This window comes from Cavia porcellus, unplaced genomic scaffold (genome assembly GCF_034190915.1).
Source record: "Cavia porcellus strain 051 isolate PalLab524CR breed Dunkin Hartley unplaced genomic scaffold, mCavPor4.1 scaffold_3, whole genome shotgun sequence".
Taxonomy (NCBI): Eukaryota; Metazoa; Chordata; class Mammalia; order Rodentia; family Caviidae; genus Cavia; species Cavia porcellus.
Genome location: NW_026947486.1, coordinates 93,134,001 through 93,155,423, shown reverse-complemented (window position 1 = coordinate 93,155,423; position 21,423 = coordinate 93,134,001). Strand labels below are relative to the sequence as shown.

The 21,423-nt window shown below is 38.8% G+C and overlaps 1 protein-coding gene across 2 annotated transcripts in view; it reads left to right on the top strand.

Moving 5' to 3' along the window:
- Positions 1-21,423, top strand: part of Aifm1 (apoptosis inducing factor mitochondria associated 1) — a 37,094-nt gene that overhangs the window by 562 nt on the left and 15,109 nt on the right. Inside the window, exons 2-6 of one of the 2 annotated variants that reach the window (XM_003462234.5) lie at positions 11,422-11,552; positions 17,337-17,436; positions 18,962-19,089; positions 19,224-19,354; positions 21,044-21,134. In XM_003462234.5, coding sequence (XP_003462282.1) covers positions 11,422-11,552; positions 17,337-17,436; positions 18,962-19,089; positions 19,224-19,354; positions 21,044-21,134 — 581 coding nt within the window. Of the gene's footprint in view, positions 1-10,067; positions 10,211-11,421; positions 11,553-17,336; positions 17,437-18,961; positions 19,090-19,223; positions 19,355-21,043; positions 21,135-21,423 lie in introns of both variants that reach the window. The other variant, XM_003462233.5, reaches the window with a different exon arrangement.

Genomic DNA, 21,423 nt, shown 5'->3' with positions numbered 1-21,423 from the left:
CCTCCCTGCCACCCCCCACCTCGCATTTTTAAAGCAGTGGGGTTAAGTAGACTTTGCCATTTACTGGTTGTGATACTTCAAACTGAACATTTAGTTCCCATGCTCAAGTTTCTTCTGTAAATGAGAAGCCTGGTGGACTTTAACAGTGACAGGATTTGCAAAATACTTGCCCCTCATTAATGATTTCATCAAACTTTAGGGCTGCAAGGAATTTTGTGGTGAAGTTCAACCCACTCATTTTATGGATAATAAATGAGGCACAGGGAGGTGAAATTACTTGCCCAAGGTCATATAATTAATAGGTATAGAGCTAAGGATGATTTGCTAGACTCTAGGCTCCTAATCCTCTTTGTACTACCCCAGCCTACTGTCTAGCTTGACCTCAAAAAGTTAAGAATGAACTAGATACTCTTCCCAGTAATTAGCCCACTGTGCATCAGATAATGCATAAATTTATCAGAACATGACTTGAGCCTGCTTATTTAAAATCTATACAACTTCATGGGCAAAATGAGTGATTTTTTTTTGTTTTTTTGAGACAGGGTCTCACTATTTAGTTCAGGCTGGCCTCGAACTCATATAGTCCAGGCTAGCCTCAAATTCACAGCAATCCTGCCTTATCCCTGTAAGTACTGGGATTATAGGCTTGCAGCACCACACACAGCATGAATGATCTAAGAGGTACATTTTTATTAATAGTCTTTGAATGAGAGCATTTGGATTTACAGGATCAAAAGCTATCCTTCCCAGTGATATAGTGGAACAAAATTCCCAACCTACTATTTGTCTGGTATACGTTCGTGTTCTCTAAAAACGAAGAATGAATTTTAGGAACAACAGAGGTTAAGAGCAGAAATATTTATTGAGAAAAAGAAAGCTTCTGTCTGAGAGAGACAATGAAGGGGTCCCAAGTGGGTTGCCAAAGATTCTGTATTTTCTCGGGATTTTTATAGAGTAAAACCATGAGGTGAGATGGGTCTAAAGTGGGGAAAACTGGGAACTCGCAAGGCAGATGGGCATGAGGTGGGACAGAGCTATGGTCAACTAATCAGTTTAATTGTTCAGGTAAAATTGACCAAATGGGAAAGTGAGTCACATAGCTATCGAGCATTCTTTAGGGATCAGTGAGTCTTCCTGTAGAGGGACTCCTGGCTTCTCAAGGTGATCTATACCTAATCCCTAAAGTTTATACCTAGGGGTGTGGCTGCATTTATTTTACCTTCTGTCTTGAGATCTGGCCCACAGCAAGAGGTGTGTGTCTCCTCCAAGGTCACAAGACATTTGGTCCTCTGTTCTGGCTTCCTTGAAGGTCTAGCCCTGTCTGACTGCCTATAATATTTCTAACTAGCTCAGCTACCTGTAACACCAGCACTCAGTAGGCTGAAGCAGGAGGATCTTGGTGAGCTCAAGGCCAGCCTGAGCTACATAAGCAAGTTCAAGGCCACTCTGACTTGCAAAGTGAGACTCTGTCAAAAAAAAGTTATCCTTGAAGATGGGTATTGTGGTACACACCTGTAATCCCCGCATTTGGGAAGTTGACAAGGCCAGCCTGAACTACAGAACACACATAGCAAAACCCTGTCTGAAACAAAACCAAAATTATTCTTGAGGCTTTACAATGTGGAAACACCTAAAAATAAAAAGTGGAAAAATTTTCCCTTGGATTGGTAGGTAGGGTCTTTGTAAATATGCATCTGAACAATTTTTCTAGTTTCTTTGAGTCAAAATGTTTCTTGGTAGGTGTGACTGAGTTATGCCCTAGGACACATTGCCCTTGGAATTTAAAAACCTTTCTACCTATCATTTAAAAGAATGTACCATCAATGGATGTCATTTATACATCACATTGATGGTGCTTTCTGGAAATTGCACAGACATATAGACAAAAATTCAGATAACCAGAAGATTTTCATCCACACTGGGCTTGCTAATGTTATGTACTGTACTTATTTTGCTTAATACAGCTTTTACCAATATTCTGAAGTCTGACCAGAGATTCTCACCAATTATATAAGCATTTCAAAGTTAAACTGATTTATTGGACATTGGAAGATAGTTGGCAGTAAAACTGCTGAAAAATACAGACTCAAATGATTTTTTCCCATTGCATGGCTTTATTTGAAGGCAGTTTACTGTTGAAAATATTCTGACTTCCTGACATATCCATCCATCTCTTTGTATACACCTATTTTTTGTCTTTTGGCTGTGTACCAGAGTGTGAAATCACTAGCCTTTAAAATGGGTAGGGGTATTCTGCAATTTAAAAATTATGATTCTTTCATTTTAAGAATTAACCTTTTGAAACTTGTTGACCAATTTCTTTCTTTTTTTTTTTTTTTTTTTTGTCTTTTTTGGTACCAGGGATCGCTCTCACAACTGCCTGCGTGCAAGGCATGCACTTATGCCGCTGAGCTAAATCCCCAGCCCCAACCAATTGCTTTTAATTTAGTTCTTGGCCAAGTGTGGTGCACACAACTGTAATCCCAGGGAGAAGCGGGAGTATTACCATGAGTTGGGGCCAATCTAGGCTATATAGGGAGTTCAGGGCCAGGCTGAACTGCATAGCAACACCCTCTCTCAAAAATAAATCCAGTTTCTTTTTTACGTAATAGCATCTGCCATGTTTTTGTAGAGCTAGCCAAGAGGCAAAGTTTACATATTGTTGCCCCTTCCTCCCTCAGTTCTGTCAGATTATTAGAAGGCTTTGCTTTTCATTTTCCATGTTTTAAATTTTTTAAAAAAAACTTCCTTGGTTTATCATATTTTAAGCCTCTGTGGAAACTATTTTACCCACATCAATCATCGCTGTCAGGTTCACTTGCAATATATGTTGCCATTTGCTATACAACCACAGTAGCTACTGTGTGTTATACTTTACTTAATTGCTTTGCCTTCTTCCAGAAATGATTGAAAGTAACTAACAGTCACAACCTTATGTCTGAGTTCAGCACTGAAGAGCAAGCAAATGGATTAGGTAATACATATTTTTTGTTCTGTAGTATTTTATTTGGTCATCAAACATTTCACTACCCTTGTGATCAAACTGATCACCAACTCCCTGACCTGAGATTCAGAGGTTTGGATATTTTTCTCTATTTGGAATTCTCACATCTTTAAAGAGGAAACTATGCCTTGTAGGCTATAATCCTACCTTTGTGTTCACTGCCAAATTATACTTTTTTTGCTCACTTGTTTGTTTGTTTGTGTTTTTCGTTTGTCTTTTTGAGACAGTATCTTGCTATGCAGTTCAGCCTGGCCTTGAGCTCACCTTGTAGCCCTGGCTGGTCTCCTGCCTCAGCCTTCTGAGTGCTGGGATTATAGACATACACAACCATACCTGACAATCAAGTGACACTTTTTGGTACCAGTAATCGAACTCAGGACCTTGTGCTTGTGACACTTTTTTAAAGCCTAGAATAGGAGTGTCTCCTCTACTCTTTCTGATTTGATAAGGCTTCACTAAAGAAAATCTTTGACAAGTCAGCCTTTTCTGTAACTGGTTAATGAGTTAGATTTTTCTGGAAATTTTCAAGCTTTTTGATGGAGTTGCTATATGTCTCATAGCTTTTAGACTATTTTTCTAAAAGTTGCCTAGTTTCGTGAATTAAGTGGAACTAATGCACCCCTTCCCCGAGTTCTAGGAGAGACTCCCAGGAATAAGAGTAAGAATGAATGAGAGTCTCCAGGAGAGAGTCCTGGGAGGCTATAAGCCCCTGATGTAATTCCTGTGATCAGGCAACTGGGAAATACTGTTTTGGATAAGGAGTGACTCTCCCCTTTATTCCCCTGCCTAAGGATTAAAAACACAAAGTGAGCATTCCTGAGACTCCTTTTGTTTCTTTGTTTTTGAGACAGGAACTCACTATGTAGTTCAGGATTTATTTTTTGGTCTTTTTGAGACAGGGTCTTACTATACAATTTAGACTGGCTTTGAACTCACTTTGTAGCCCAGGCTGGCCTCAAACTTTCAGTGATCCTCCTGCCTCAGCCTCCCAAATGGTGGGATTACAGGCCTGCACCACTACAGTTCGGGCTAGCTTTGAACTCACTGTGTAACCCAGGCTGACCTCAAATTTGCAGCAATCCTCTTGTCTCACCCTCCCTAGTGCTGGGATTACAGGCATTATAAGACTCAATTTGCGTCAAACTCATTTTCTTATATTCAAAGTAGCAGGAACCATTTCCTCTCCTAAACTATACACTACCTACAGACAGGGATTATGTCCTGTTTATGCTTGTCTTCAATGTCTTATACTCCCTGGCTCATGGTAAACTTTCAGTGGCTGAATCCTAGTACTGTGAAGGACCTTGTAGAATATAGTTAAATTTCTTTTTTGGGCTATCTAAATTATTTTTGGGGACCTGAAGTGGTGGTACATGCCTGTGATTCTAGCACTTGGAAGGCTGTTGCAGGAGGGTCATCATGAGTTGGAGGCCAGTCTCAACTACAAAGCAAGACCCTGTCTCCAAAAAAAAATCTTTTGTTTTTCTTTGATGCCTTTAGCAGAGTGGTTCACATTGTACTATAGATATTGCCAACTCTGTTTCTTCTGAAATTCCAGCAAGGAATGAAAGTTTTAAAAAGGCTGATAAAGTTAAATAGTTATTGGGTTTCTTACAAAGAGGCATCTAGTCCGGTATGGTGATGCACACCTGTAATCTGAGCACTCTAGGAGGCTGAGGCAAGTTCATTGCAAGTTCAAGCCCAGCTTAGGCAATTTAGCAACTAATCAAAACTCTGTCAAAAATCAAAATCAAACTACTGCGCTGGGACTGTAGCTCAGCACAAAGGTCCACAGTTCAGTTCCCAGTATGGTTTGGGATAGGGGACAAACAAAAACAAACAACCAGGCATCTGGCTACAATAGGCACACACTGTGTTGGGTTGGCCTTCCCTGGGCTTTATCATGTTGGATAAACCAGTTCGATGCTCAGAAATCAAGACTCAGGAGCATACAGACCGCTTAACCATTTGGGGTTCCAGTGTGCCCCAATGTGTAGATGCCTTCCTAGAAAAGACCTGGGAGTATGGAAAATCAAAAGCTTATGAATCTAGAGAAATGAGGTTGCTAGTGTAGGTACTATTTTAATGCTAGTCTGTGGTATTTGAGGATACTAATGTATTATTAAGCTAACTTAGATAAATGAGATTTAGCTAAAAAATGTCTTTGGAAAGAATTCTTTAAAATGTTCAAGGAATAGGGGTGTAAAGATTTAGCTTGGTGAGATGGCACCTGTTTGACAAGTGCTAGGTCCTGAGTTTGGTTCCCTATTCCAAAAATAAAATAAAATAAAATACTCAGTCAATGACAGTAGAATTAGGAAGAATTTCTATTTCTTTCACTCACTAATTCAATAAATATGTTTGAACAAATGCGTAATATGGATCAGGCGCTGTTGTACAGAACAAATCGACTTACTGGAAACTGAAACTCAAGGGCAAGGAAGAAAATTTGTGCTGTGTATGTGCAGCTTGACTACAGAAGTCTGAAGTAAACAGGTACAATAAAGAGAAGTCAAGGAGTAAGTCAGCTTTTCCTGCTTAGTAAACTAAGTGAAAAGGTATATTTCAGTCATGATGGAAAATTTCCAAAGCATTGAAACTGCGGGGGAAAAGGCATGCATCTATACCGTGCTTAACTTAGTACCTTGTGCAAAATTAAAAGTCATTTTAGGTATGTAAAAAGTTGGTTAGTTAATAACAATTCTGTATTACATTTTTGTCCAAGCAGTAGTTTAAATGTCTATCCATTTACTTCTTTTAAAGCCAGAGTACTTTTAAATATCTTTTTTTTTTCTTTTGGGAGGGCAAATTGAGGCAAAAGCTGCTGAACTTTTCCCCAATTTGTATTTAGTTTTGTCAGCTTCTTTAAAGTACGCAAAAACAGAATAAATACATCAGTGTTAAATTAAAACAAAGTTACATAGGTTTTGGTTTTGGTTTTATTTTTATTTTTTTGAGATAGGGTCTCTATGTATCCTATGATGGCCTTGAATTTATCATCTTGCATCAGCCTCCTAAGTGCAAAGACTATAGGCACACATCACCACACCCAGCTAAAATAAACTTGCTATGGTATCTATAATTATAGACTTCTGAAAGGATAAACAGAATTAGTTAATTAATTTTTTGAGGCAAGTTTTTGCTGTATAGTTCAAGTAGGCATTGAACTCATTATATAGCCCAGGCTGGCCTTGGCTCATGGTGATCCTCCTGCCTCAGCCTCCCAAGTGCTGGGATTGTAGGTGTGCACCAACATGTCTACCCAGAATTACAGAAGAATTTCTTCTCATAGATGAACCTGGGATAGAGATGGGGAACAAACTAAACCCATTAACTGAGCTTAACCATGTGAAACTTTTTCTAACCAGTTTCATTTTCTAAGCTCTGAGAGTCACCCATGTCTACTTTTAGTGCTTTATCATTTGTACAGGCTTCTGAAAATCTTGTCCAGATTGATATAAACTTCTCCCCCTTTCATGTTTTTGTTTTCATAGTTTATTATTTCCAAGTACTAAACAATTTTATTTCACATGATGATGAAGGATTCTAAAGCAGGTAAGAAATAATAAAAGGAAAAAATTTTCTTCCTTTTCTAACAATGTAAGTCTAAAGTTCGTTATCTATAATTCAGAATTGAAATATACTTATCATTTATACCTTATTCACTAGTTTACCTGAATTGTAAAGAAGGTACTTGTGGTTTTTAAAATCCTACTTAGTGGGCCAGGGATTTAGATCAGTGGTATAAGCGCCTGCCTGGTGAGCACTAGGTTGTGAGTTCTATCCCCGGTACTAAAAAAATAAATACATAAAATAAAATAAAAATAAAATCCCACTTAGTGTCATTGATCATAGCAATGTGTTTACTCTAGCTTGTTGCCTGTAATAGTGCCATGTGTCACTACATGGTATATGCGCTATATGGTACACTTAGGACCACACAATTCTGAGTGCTGAAATACATATGGACCCAAGAATTTTAGCTGGAAACCATAGGCCTGTGCTTGGGCTTATGTTTTTACCTCTCTGTCCTAACACTGTGAAATATGGTCCCTACTTGTAATTTCTACACGCTTATATGGGATGCCACCATATCAGGCCCTGTTAGGTGTATCTCTTAAAGCCTAATCAGGACAGGAGTGCATCTACCAGCCAGTGATGTGGTTCTTAAAGTATGGTGCAATGCTCCCTATCCCTCACTGCATCATCACTTAGGAGAGTGAAGGCAAACCTTTTAGAACTTTCAGTGATACAAACAGCCTGCAATGCATGCATGCTATAGTGTAGGAATTGGTTAGAAATGCAAATTCGGCCAGGTGTGGTGGTGCACACCTGTAATCCCAGCACTTGGGAGGCTGAGGCAGAAGGATCCTCATGAGTTCAAACCAAGCCTGGACAACATAGTGAGACCCTGTCTCAGTAATCCAGAAAGGGAGCTGAGTGTGGTGGTGCATATTTATAATCCCACTGCTCAGAAGCTGAGGCAGGAGGATCACTGAGTTCAAATCCGGCCTGGGCTATGTAGTGAGTTCAAGGTCAGCCTGAACTATATGACGAAATCCTGCCTCAAGAAAGACCAAAGAAAAGAAAAGAAAAAACCAGAAAGAAAAAGAAAGGAAGGGAAAAAGGCAGGCAGGCAAATTGTTAAGGGAGGGAAGAGAGGAGAAGGGAAGTAAAAAGATATGTACCTATAACAACTCCCCCATAAAGAATGTAATTATATACTGCAACTATGTATTATCATTCTTAAAAGTTTAAAGATATGGGCAACTGTTTCGAAGAAAACAAGAGCCACTGTTGATTTCCTGTTGTCTTGTTCTGAAATTCTGTGTTGTTTGCATTGTTTTGCTCTGCTTTTTTCTGTTTTGCTTTGTTTTGTTTTATTCTCTTTAAAATCAAATTTAAAAAGAAAGTTATAAGAAATTAAAATTTTTTTGAGACCCTTCCAAGACTTTCTGATTCAGACACTCTGATGTTGGGACCTGGCAATCTACATTTTTTTGTCTTTTTGGGGTACCTCTATTTTAACAACCCGTGCTAGGAATGCTGACTTACTTTCTTGTTTGAGAACTACCACTCTGCAGGCTAAACCTGATCAGTTGCCTCCTGCTTTTTTGTATCTCTCAAACTAAAGTGTTTGTTACATGTTTTTTTTAATGGTATGGAGAATTGAACCCAGGGCTTTCACATAGAGTTATGTCCTCTTTTTTTTTTTAATTTTGAGGCATGATCTTGCTAAGTTGTCCAGGCTGGGTTCAAAGCTGTCATCTTCCCAGAGTACTAGGATTATAGGCCTGCACCATCATACCAGGTAGTTTTCCCATTTTTTAAAATCACTGAAAAACAGTAAAAGCAATGTTTGCTGGGCACAGTGGTACATGCCTGTAGTCCTAGTACTCGAGAAGCTAAAGTAGTAAAATCCCCAGTTAGAATCCTGAGTGGGAAACTAATTTAATGACTTGGCAAGACTCTGCCTCAAAACAAAAACTGAAAGAGTGTTTCCCAGGATGTAGCTGTGTGAAGTTCCTGGGTTCAGTCCCCAATGCAGGGGAGAGAGAGGGTAACAATCAGACTGATATTCAGTGATACATAAAAAGTGTATACATAAAAAGCAATACATAAAAAATGTATAAAATTCAAATTTTAGTGTCCATAAATAAAATTTTCTTGGCGCATAGCTGTGTGCATATTGTCTGACTGTTTTTATGGTACATTGGCATAATTGAATAATTTCAGCAGAGATGGACTGGCCTATAATGCTGAAAGTATTTATTACATGGTCCTTACAAAAACAGAATTGCTTCTTTAGGTCAGCACCCATGAGAACTAATAACAGGGAAGGTACTGAGCCCTACCTTCATCTGAAAATGTCACCATCCCCCTGAAGAAAGAAGTCTTAGGTTTCTACATGCAAGTGTTATGATCATCATATCATTACTTAGTTGTTTGTAGTTTTACATGAAAATAGCCTTATATTATTTTGGAGGAGTAAGAACCATGCCATTGGTAGACATTTTATGTTATTCTAGAAAATATTTCATCTGAAATTCTTCAGTTGGGGTGGTAAATTCATTTCTGAAATATTTTTCTGATTTTCTTCCAAACTTTAACATTTCTTTCTTTCACACAAGACTGAACTGTGTCCAAGTTAGATTGTATTGCAGGGTTTAAAATGTGCAAGGTTTGAGTCATTTAATTTCCATAATGTCCCTGATATCCTGTTTTCTATTTTCTATAGTTGTCCCCCTGTACCCCTGGATTTAACCAACCATAGATCAAAAATACTTTTCAAAAAAATTGTGTCAGTACTGAATGTGTACAGGCTTTTTCTTGTCATTATTGTTTAAACAATTATAGTATAGCAACTATTTACATTGTATTAGACAAGATAAGTAATCTAGAGATCATTTAAAATATACAATGAGATATGTATAGATTTATATGTATACATACAAATACCACACCATTTTATATAAAGGACTGGACCTACACATTTTGATACTCTCTGGGGATCCTGTAATTAATCCCCTGAATATACCAACGGATGACTATTCCTACCTAACTGGTCAGCTATCTGTGTTTATTTCATTTTAGTGAGTGAGGAGGTATTTGATGAACTTCTTATATGTTTTTCTTTTTTCTTTTTCTTATATGTTTTTCATGAACTTTTCTGGGAGCTGCAAATTTTCGCACTAGGCTGCATTAAATTGTACTTTTTAAAACCCAGCAAGTTTTCTGAGGAAAAGTTTATTTTGACTTACAGTTTATAGTGGTTCAGTCCATAGTTGACTGGCTCCAAGGCAGGGTAGCAGTAAAGTAGCAAAACTGACAGCAGGAGCAGCCGAAAACTCCAGCAGTTTAAGGGTGTGCATTCAGATTATCTGTAGTACTTGCAGGTACAGCAGCCATAATTATATTTGGTTTTGTTCATTGAACAGTGAACAACATGCAGCCCACTCTGCAGTAATTTTACTTCTACAGTGCATTGACATTTAATCATAAACATGTATTAACTATTGTATTCTTATGTGTGTGTGTCTTTTAATAAATTGTGTTCCTTTAGGCAACTTGTTCCAGCGATGGCATGTTCCACTAGAACTCCAGATGACACGGCAAATGGCTAGCTCTGGTGCATCAGGGGGCAAAATGGATAATTCTGTGTTAGTCCTTTTTGTGGGCTTGTCAACCATAGGAGCTGGTGCATATGTAAGTAGAAAAGCAGCTTGTGCAGAGAAGCTGCTAAACAGCTCCCGCTGGTAGACTCAGCATTACTCTGCTTTCACACTTTTGCAACTAATTCCCTTTTCTCCTTTTGAAAAAATTTCCAAAAAGCTTTCCTTAAAGTGCCTATTATTTAATGTCCTATGGGAGCCAGCTTGGGAATGATGGAAATTTAATCTCATGTGGATTGATTTTTGTGCTTTTAACTTGTCTTTTTATTCTTGAAACCCACTATATTTTCTTAGATTTGACTAACCTACAAAATTGTACCTGTTCTCTTGGATGTGACACACTAACGTATGAATAAAGTAAAAATTCATTGCAGCTCCTTAGCACAATATTTGATTTTGATCCTTCTGTCAAATATTTTACTTTTTCCTCAGCTTGAGATTTACATTTAAAAACAAAACAAAACAACAGCAACAGCCTTCAATCAAAAATATTAAGTAGTCCTAAAAGAAAAACTGTCCCCGTGTCTCACCCAAAGACTAACTTACAGAAGCAGGCCTAGTATCTCCAATTTTAGAATGGAATTTGTGTGAGGTGAGAAATATGCTGTTTAATTGTTGTGTAGTATTAGCACAATTGTCCCTCCATAAATGAACTTAGATCAACTTAGCAGGTCATGGAGGAATTATTCTGTGGCTGTTTTGTTTGTTTTCTTTTTTTTAATTTGGCAGGGCTTACCATGACTAAGCAGATTAGTCTAAAGTTGAATCCTGTAATGTTGAGTGATCCAACTCTGGTAACACCTATTAATACCCTCAGTTGACAAAAGCTGCGTTTTAATTACCAACAGCAAATGGTTGAGAGCCATTTCAGTATTAGGTCTTCCTCCATTGTGAAGACAGGGAATTTTTCTTTATTCCTTGGTCACTAAGATTAAGATAGGGGACTTGCAAATATTGGAAGTCACCTATATCCTTATACCTGACCTGACTCCCAAATGTACAAGAGGAGTAAGTAGTTCTTGCCAGTTGTCAGTCAAATCAGAGTATGAAATTAGGTGAGATCTCGCTGATAACATACTTTGAGAGAAGATACATTCTCCTCCAATCCTGGAGTAGCATTTTCCCCTTTGTTGCACAGAGTAACCAAAAATGCTTCCCTGCCTTTCTATTGAATGTTTCTTCATTAATACTTAGTGCTTTTTCTATTTCCTTTTGTTTCTTTCCTGGCCTCATCTTCACCTACAGTTGTGCAGTGCCATCACCTAGGATTCCCTTCTAGATCACTAGCGTCTACGGGTGCTTCTGGGAAAGAAGGCAGCAGACTAGTATACTTCTTAATTATAGGAGCAACAGTCACGGGGGCAGGAGTTTATTATGTAAGATACTTACACTAAAATGTATTTTGGGAGAGGGTGGGTTAAGACCATGGCACTAATGAGAATTTGATCCATTAAAATATAGTAAAACATTCACAGCATGTGCTTTTCTTAGGTGTTTAAAGGGACATTGTCAGCCACTAGCGTCCTCAAATCTCATTTTTCAAACTGTTGAAGTGCTACTAGATAGATCTAAAATCATACATTTAAAGCCAAATCCTCATCACCAACCCTTTCTTTGAAATTTTTGCCAATTTCATGCTTTTTTATGATGCTAAATTATATTGTGCTTTAGTGCTGCATATCTAACAAGACAGTCTCAAAGAGTAAATGTTGAATAAGCAAATAAAGGTAACTTAAGTACCATTCATTTTGAATCATTTTAGATAAAACATAATTCTTGTATTTTGTGGGAAACGACTCCATCTTCACTATGAAAAGGCATTTTCTTGAATGCTTCTGAGGAGGTTCAAAAGCCATAGAAGTTACAATGCTCTCCCAACCCTCCAGCCATGACCTCTACTTTAAATTGAACTTGTTTGGCAGTGTCCCTTTTTGTAATCTTTTATTTGGTCAAACTATTGGCCGAAGTGGTGCAAGCTAACACGTTCATGTAGATTGCTTTCTTAAGTGCCTCTCATTCCTGAGTCAGATACTACGCTCTGAGCCCTAACTTTTCCATTTCATCTCGCTCTCTCAGCTTTTCCCATCAGTCTACCCCATTCATTCAAAAATAGATGTAAAGTGTTTGTGTTAGATATGTTTGCAACAGTGTAAACCTGTTAAGCTTCTGGTTTGTATTGCCATACCAGAGTTGGATGGCCTCCACAGAGCTGGCCGTGCAAATTCTTTTGATGCCAAGCCACAAGATGGGGCCATTCACTGTTGATTTCTCCTGTCTTAGAAATATCTAAGAAACGCAAGTTCCTCTCAAGCCATTCAGTTAAATGCCTCATTGCCCTCTGTGTTTGTCCAACACTGGTGGTAATAAAGCTTTTATATTATAGCGGCTCCAGATTGAATGATAAGCTTTTGTCTACCTACAGCTATTGTCAAACTATTTTGTTTGCTTTTGTTTTGCCTCTTCCCCTCCAATACTAGGGATTTTGGGGGTTTTTTGTTTGGTACCGGGAATCTGAGAACCTTATGCTTGCCAGGCAGGCACTGTACCAATGAGCTGTATCCCCAGCCAGTACTGGGGATTGAACCCAGGGTCTTCATACTCAGCTTTGCCCCCAGACCATTTTTTGTTTGTTTGTTTTGAGATAGGGTCTCGCTAAGTTACCCAGGCAGGTCTCAAATTTATGATCCTCCTGCATCAGCCTCCCACAGTGCTGGGATTGTAAGCATGTGCCACCATACTCAGCAAACTACTTTTGTTTTAGGTTTTAAACTATTGAAAACTTGATCTGAGGTAGACTGAGACACTTTTTTCTCTGAAATTAGTATCAGAAGTGTTAACTTAAAATCCACATCCAGATTTCCCGAGATGGCTAAAAGTTGTTTAGTGTTTGTGTTGGTTTCTTGGCCTGCCATAACAGAATACCAGAGCCTGCATGATTTAAACACCAATAGTTTATTTTCTCATAGTTCCAAAGGCTGGAAGTACAAGATCAAGCTTAGATAGGGTTCAGTTTCTAGTGAGGGTTCTCACCATGGCATGCAGCCACCCGCCTGGCTGTGTTGGGATGGGATGGAGAGCTTGCAAGGTGGCCCTGATGGCTCTTTCTCTTCTTTAAAAGGCACCAGCATAATAGATCGGGACAGTACTCTTAGAATTTCATTTAATCTTTATCACCTTCCAAAGGCCCCATCGCTGTGTACTCTCATGTTGGGGGCTAGGGATTCAGCATGAATTAGGAGAGGACATGAATATTCAGTCCTTAACAATGTCCCAACATAACTGTTTTCTCACTTGAGGTAATTAGAAATTCCCAATTTCAGTCTAATTACTACTTCAGCAATTCCTGTACTGGGAGATTTATCTTTCCATTTTACCCCACACAAAGGGATTTGTAACTTTTAAAAAATGTTACTATGGTGGGGCATGGTGGTGCACTCCTGTAATCCCAGCAAACCGGAGGCTGAAGCAGGAGGATTGTTGCAAGTTCAAGATCAGCCTAGATTACAAAGTGAGCCCAAGGCCAGCCTGAACTGCATAGGGAGACCCTGTCTCAAAAAGACAAAAATGTTACTATGACCAACAAAAAGAAGTTCATTTTATCTTGCAGTCCATTATATAGCCACCAATATATAAAGTTGAATGTATATCTAAAATATACCAACAACAAAAAAAGAGAGACTGAGCCTTCTTTTTCTCAGCTGATGTGAGACTTTGTGCTAGAAGAGCATCAGCTGCTTAAGATCACTAATGTTGACAGCCTTCTAACTGTGTTTGAGACAACTTCAGCTACCCATAGGTTCTGTATTAAAAGTCAAGGTGGAATATCCTGAGATTGCCACAAAAGACCTAAAAAGCCTGCTTCCATTTCCAACATTCTGTCTTTGAGATGCAGGCTTTTCTGTAGAGGTAGCAACTAAATCAAGATTACGCAGCAGCCTGGACATAAGCCACACACTTCAGGTGTCACTGTCTTCCTTTACTCCCTGATTGGGCCGTCTAGTTGCAGGGAAACAAGTTTAGGGTTTCTGCATTATGGTGGCTTGTGTAATTATTTCACTGTATATTACTATATATAACTAAGGACATTATGCTTGCCAGGCAGGAGCTGTACCAATGAGCTATATCCCCAGCCAGTACTGGGGATTGAACTCAGGGCCTTCATACTTAGCTTTGACCCCAGACCACTGTATGTTACAATGTAATAATGAAATTTGCAATAAATATAAAAAACCAATAAAATTGAAACATTTCAAACAGTGATACTTCTGTGATACACTCCTGTATTTTCTGTTTTTTTCTTAATGCTGGTCTTAGTCTACTCATTGATTTGACAGCTGACTAGTGGCTGCAACCACAGTGTGAAAAACATTAATTTGAACAGTGCTTTTGCTGCATAGGTGTAAATGTGAATGCTTGATTCATGTGAGAGTTTTTCTTCTTGTTATTGATGTCTTTTCTCTAGGACCTCTGACTGATTCCCTGATGTCTTCCCTCTATTATTTTTTTAATTTTTTGGTGAACAGAGCCAAAGTGCCCTTTAGAATATTTAGTGAGAACTGGGCGTGGTGGTGCATGCCTGTAATCCCAGCACTTGGGAGGCTGAGGCAGAACAATCACTGTGAGTTCAAGGCTGGTCTGATATCTCAAAAATACTGATTTGTGAGATTATTCAGACCATTTGCTGTTGTTCTATGGAGAGTGTCATATTGCCTCAATGAGGAAGTGACCTGTTAAGTTAAATAAACACCATCATATCCATCTGTTTAGAAAACTTATTTCCACTTATTTTGTGTGTGGTACCAGGGATCAAACTCACAGCCTTACACTTGTCAGGCAGGCATTTACACTGCTGAGCCAATCCCCCCCACACCCTACACTAATATTTTTCATACATTTCTTAATCCAACATATATTTGTTTTATTAATTGGAAATCTTTGCAAACTGCGATAGGAAGGGGGGAAGAGAATTTTAATTTAATGTCTCCATCAGAACGTTTAGCATAAAAGCTAATGCACATAACCTCATTCTGTCCTTTCCCCGCTAAATCTCAAGCTGTTTCTTCCTCCTCTCTTCTGTTCATGTGTAAAGCCATCGAGAGACAGGTGTTAGCTGGGCTTTAGGCATTTTTGGATATCAGTGTCAATGAGCGTGGGCCCAGTTTCTTTTCTGTTCACCCTGTTGACTCAATGAAATCTTTAAAAAGGTAAAAGTCCTTTTGTGTGTGTATGTGCCAGGGATTGAACGGCAAGCCTCATGCATATGCTCTGCCACTGGGATACCCCGCCTCCAGGCCAAAAATCTCTTTTTTAAAACCAAAAATTAAATATGATTGGACTGGCAAAATAATATGTACTGGACTAGTGTATATATAGTAATCTGATGCCAAGATTTAAAAAAATCTTCCTGAAGTGAATGTTAATTGAATTTAGTGGTAAATTCAAAGAGCAGCTTTTTTCTTTTAACACACAGTACTTTGTACTCCACTTGTCTTCTGTGTTAAATGTTTCCAGACTGACAAATGTCAGTCTCTCACCTCTCAGAGACCAGGTTCTTTGGTTTGTAGCATGTCACTTAATGGGCTGCTCTGCTCATATTTTTTGTAACATGGATTGAATTCATGACCTGTGCTTGCCAGGCAGGCGCTTATGCCACTAAGCTAAATCCCTAGCCCTAATGGACTTCTCTATAACGGAGTATCATAGGAATAGTATTACAGTATGTTTTTGATGCTTACTCTGTCTTCAATTAATTAATCTAAGGTTTTATTTGGCATACAATCACTTAAATATTTGTCATGTTGACCCTGTGGGTTATGAAAGAACAAAAATATGGTTTAAAACGTTATTTGCTTACCACGTTTCACAAAGTAGCTCATAAGGCTGGGAAATATAGTTCAGTCATAGAGCAACTCATCTAACATACACAAGGGGCTGGGTTTGATTTCCAGCACCAAATAAATAAATACAATTTTAAAAATAAGTATAACCCAGTGCCATGATGTTTACCTGTAATCCCAGTACTGAGACCAAGATGGGAAGATCATAAGTTCAAATCTTGTGTAGGCAACTTACCAAGACCCCTGTCTCAAAATAAAAAATCCAAAAGACTAGGGATACTTTCAGTGGTAGACCATCCCTGATTTGAGCTCTAGCACTGGGAAAAAATACATAATATAAAAGTTATACTAGAAAATTCTGGTACTATATGTTATAAAACAGTAACAATAAACTAGTCATAATGGAAAAACAGTGTTCAATTGGAAAGAGTATTGAAAATGCATACTGTATTTGCAGTAGGTATTTAAGCAAGATGTTTGACATTTAGTATCTTTGTGGAGTTAGTCCGAGACTCCTTTTGCCTCAGTTTTGGAAAAGGATAGGCCAGTGAAGCAAAGAGGAGTTACTGGGATACAGGCCAGGTGTGGTGGCAAGTGCCTGTAATCCCAGCACTTGGGAGGCTGATGCAAGAGGATTACCATGAATTGAAAGTCAGCCTGGGTTACCTAGGGAATGCAAGGCCAGTTTCAGCTACACAAGATCCAGTCTCATAAACAAACAAAAAAAAAGAAATAAATCTTTAAAAATAGGGTACAAGTGGCTGGGGATTTAGCTCAGCGGCATAGGCGCTTGCCTGGCAAGTGTGAGGTCATGAGTTTGATCCCTAGTACCAAAAAAAAGGATATAGGTGACCCCTTTTTCAAGCATCTAAATACTAGGCAATACCTGAAACATCAAGAAAATTACTTCCCAGCTTATACTAAGGGCTGCATAGAGTGTTTTCACATCTAGTGTCTAGCATAGTCTAAAACCAATTTCTCTAAACCCATTTAAACTTGATTTAAAGTTTAGCCCTGTCTAATACTTATTAGTATTAGAAGTCATTGCTTTATCTATACTTTCAAAATTCAATAAGAGCTCTTTACAGAGAGCCTCAGAATATCTGACACTGACACATTTTATCTGCTTTTGCCTAATCTTCTCACACCGATTGTGTGTATACCTGATACATTTTTCTTAAGATCTTTGCCTTTAGTGACTTTAACATAGAGGAACTAACTTTGTATAGACAAAAGCTTTTCATTTGATTGAAAGATGATACTACTTTATGGTATGATTTAGCTGCGTGGTGAAGTAAACTTTCTCCGTGTTTGGATCTACAGGCCTACAGGACTATAATAAATGACCAGAAACGATACAATGAAAGAGTCTCAGGGTTAGGGCTGACACCAGAAGAGAAACAGAGAAGAGCTGCATTATCTGGTGAGTATCCCATTAGATCTTGCTATGTATGAGACTCACAAAGTGAGTTATAAACAGCGTTGGTGCTATGATTTCTAGGTATCTTGTAGAAGTGATGATGTCAGAGATTTTAAGCTTCTAGCAACTGTGGCATTACCACAGAACTGAGAGCAATTTGCTAAAGTATTCGGCTAGCATTTGGACTTGAGAACAAAATTAGTGAGATTACGATTGCTTTTCTTTATATTAGATTCTTTTTTGTTTTGTTTATATTAGATTATTAAAAGGCAAGCTTGGAAAGGAGAACTACTGGGAAAAAAGCCTTTTTTTCAGTGAAGAAAATGCTTTGGTCCATTTTGAGTCTTTAGAATTTTGAGTTTGTTAAAGTTGTATTTATTTTCCCGAAGCACATAGTCCTAAGCCATCACTTCACCCCACATAATTCACTTGGTTTTCCAGAGAAAAGTGTTTTAATCCTATAATAAGCCCCACAGTCTAGGTGTGCGGTTTGCATTGCTTTCTTCTGCAGCAGCACTTCTTGGTCTTGAACACTGTATAATAATCCCTGATTGACCTCCTGCTTGTTCCCACTTCATTGCTAACAAAAGGCGAAACTGAACCTGATGTTTTTCTGGTGGTCAGTAGAATATTAATAGGAAGGGCAGAAGCCTTCTAGTATATAGTTTCTAGTACATGTATGTTTTTTGTTTTGTTTTATTGAAATACTAATGCAAAAACTCAGGCCCTTCACACTGAGCTGTATTTCCTGCCCAATTGTTACTGATTCTTTTTCAACAGGGTCTTAATAAGTTCCCCAGCCGAGTCTCAAACTTGGGATCCTTCTGTCTCAGTCTCCCAGAGTACTGCAATTACAGCCCTATACCACCATGCCTGGCTAATATATTTTAGAAATAACTAAATATCTAAGTAAGATTCTAGTTCTATACAGACCTAATGAATGACATTAACAATTCATTCACCACCACCCCATTTTTCTTTGGTAGTTTCACTTACAGAATGAATGAAATGAAAGGAATACTTGCGGCATAAGCGCCTGCCTTGCAAGCAGGCAGTCGTGAGTTCGATCCCCGGTACCGATAAAAAGAAAAAACACACACACACAAAAGGGATACTTCCTTCTTCCATCAGGATACTATGAAGTATTGTTATTGTTTCACAGTGCTGGCACATGCTGCCACTGAGCCACACCCCCAGCTCAGCAAGTGTGTTGAGCTTAGTATAAATACTATGTTTTGGTAGCTTTATGTAAAGCATTGAGACAAGTGCAAGGCAATGTTTGTTTGTTTGTTTGTTTTGAGACAGGATCTGGCTATATAGTTCAGACAGACCTTGAACTCACTGTGTGGCCCAGACTGGCCTTGAACTCATGGCAATTCTCCTGCCTCAGCCTCCTGGGTGCTGGGATTACAGGCATGCTTTGCCATGCTGCACTCCAATCAGTTTTGGTTTTTCATTTTTTTAAATAGTGGCAAAGAGTCATGTAAGCCTTAAAAAAAGATTTATCATCTCTGGCTATTGCTTACAGCTTCAGCAGGAGAACAACCAGTTCCTCAAGTCATTGTCCCAAGTCATGTTCCTTTCCTGCTCATTGGTGGAGGCACTGCTGCTTTTGCTGCAGCCAGATCCATCCGGGCTCGGGATCCTGGGGCCAGGGTAAGTAAGGTGCATGCTATTTTGCTTGGCACTGAGATACAGTCTGCAAGCACTTAGCTAATATGAACACGTGGATATTTGCCTTTTTATTATTGACTTGGCTGTGATAAGCATTATTATTTTTCTGTCTAAAGGTACTGATTGTATCTGAAGATCCTGAACTGCCATACATGCGACCCCCTCTTTCAAAAGAACTCTGGTTTTCAGATGATCCAAATGTCACAAAGACACTGCGATTCAAACAGTGGAATGGTAAAGAGAGAAGGTAAATTTATTTGTTTATGTAAAGTGGGCCAGCTTAGCAGTTTCACCTGAGCACAAGGAATAGGTTAGGGGTTTTGCCGTAAACTGTGTGCAACCAATAGGAAGGATAACTTGGCTGTACACTCCACTCCACTGTGGTATCCATTTGGTCTGGCTCACAGACAACAAGCTACAAAGAACATTCTGGATTCTTTTTCTAGAACTACCAACAGTGGCAATTTAACGTTGACCTATGAAATACTAACGCTTCTTTTTCCAGGACCTTTAGATTACACTTCTCTGGTGAAGATCAGTTTATCTTGTGTTGTTGCTTCTTTATACTTGCCTCATAAAAGCAAAGGAAACTGTTCAATGGCACTTTCTTTGACAACCTAGCAGCCATTCAGAATCGTGAGTTTAGAGTGGGAATACCATAAGGAAGACCCTCTTTATCAGAATGTTTGCACAGAACACTTGGAGGTACAGGTCTAGAAGTCTGTTCCTTAGAAAGGACCCCTATATTTCTCAATTCCCAGGGAGATAGACTTTGTGAATATAAGAAGGGAATCAGTGGATCAGGAGATGGAAAGGGAAGTAAAAAGAATCAAAATACAAAAGGTTTATATACCAATTTCCATTGATGAATGTATTTATTATGTATTGCAATCATGTACTAATTTTTAAATGGAAAGAAGAAAAATAGGATTTACTCACCACACACCCAAGAGATCTCTCAATTCTAATACCATGTTCTTTGGCTTTTGGTTTTTCCTCATTAGATCAATCCTCATTGACAAGGGATTAAATTTTACAAAGCTACCTGCCTTACCATTTTCATGCAAAGTACATACTTCCAATTAACTTAGCCACCCCTTAACTAATACATCATAATGAACTCTGTTTTTTATTTATTTATTTTTTTTGAGTTCGGGTCTTGCTGTGCTTCCCAGGCTGATCTCAAACACCTAGGCCTAAGTGGTTCTCATACTCGGCCTCCTGTGCAGCAGGATTACAGGCACACACCACTGTGCTTGGCTTGTTTCAAGCAGATTATCTAGGAACTAGACTATGTTTTCCTTGATTCCAAAGCACTAATTTTAGTAGATATGTGAATGCCAGCCTGTTGGGTGTCCTTCTTGTTCATTAAAATAATCCTATATCTAGAGCCAGGTTTCTTGGCCTCAGCACCATTGATTGACATTTGGGGCAGAATAATTTTGGGGGGCGGGTGTTGAACTATCCTGTGCTTCATAGGCTGTTTGGACTTCTGTTTGTTTTGAGACAAGTTCTCACTATATATTTCAGGCCATACTTGAACTCATCATGTAATCCAGGCTGGCCTCAAACTTGCTGCAATCCTCCTGCCTCAGTCTGCCCAGTACTGGGATTACCATGTCCAAGTTTGCTTCATAGACTGTTTAGCAGCATCTCTGGCCCCTACCCACTAGATATCGGTAGTCTGCCCATATCATTACAACCACGAATGTCTCTAGAGATTTCCAAATGTCCTCTGGGGGAAAGTTTTTGGGAAGTTTAGAACCACTGATCCAGAATACCTCTATGTAGGCAAGTCATGACCAAGAGTTAGTTCCAGAGACTTACACTGGAAAATGTCCCACATTTTTTTTTCTGATGGACATAATTTTACTAAGTATGAGGGAAGCCTATGGTAATTCCAGGTGCTTATAACATTTTCCCCTTTTCCACACAGCATATATTTCCAGCCACCTTCTTTCTATGTCTCTGCTCAGGACCTGCCTCACATTGAGAATGGTGGTGTGGCTGTTCTCACTGGAAAAAAGGTGAGCCTGTAGGCTTCTGCCTTTGTCAAGACCTACATAGATGTCAGCCCACAAGTACTGTGACTGCTCCATCTGTCCCACCATTGTAGTTCAGGGTCCTTGTAGGATTAATACTGCTTAGTATTATATAATGCTTAGTATTATATAATGCTTAGTATGTCCAGCTGGAGAGAGTACTAGAATCAAAGCACAGGGAACCGTGCTGGCTAAATTTTCTCAAGGACCTCGTATTATGAGGACCATAACCTAAAAGTAGTTACTATTTCTCTTTGCACTCCTGCTCATCCTC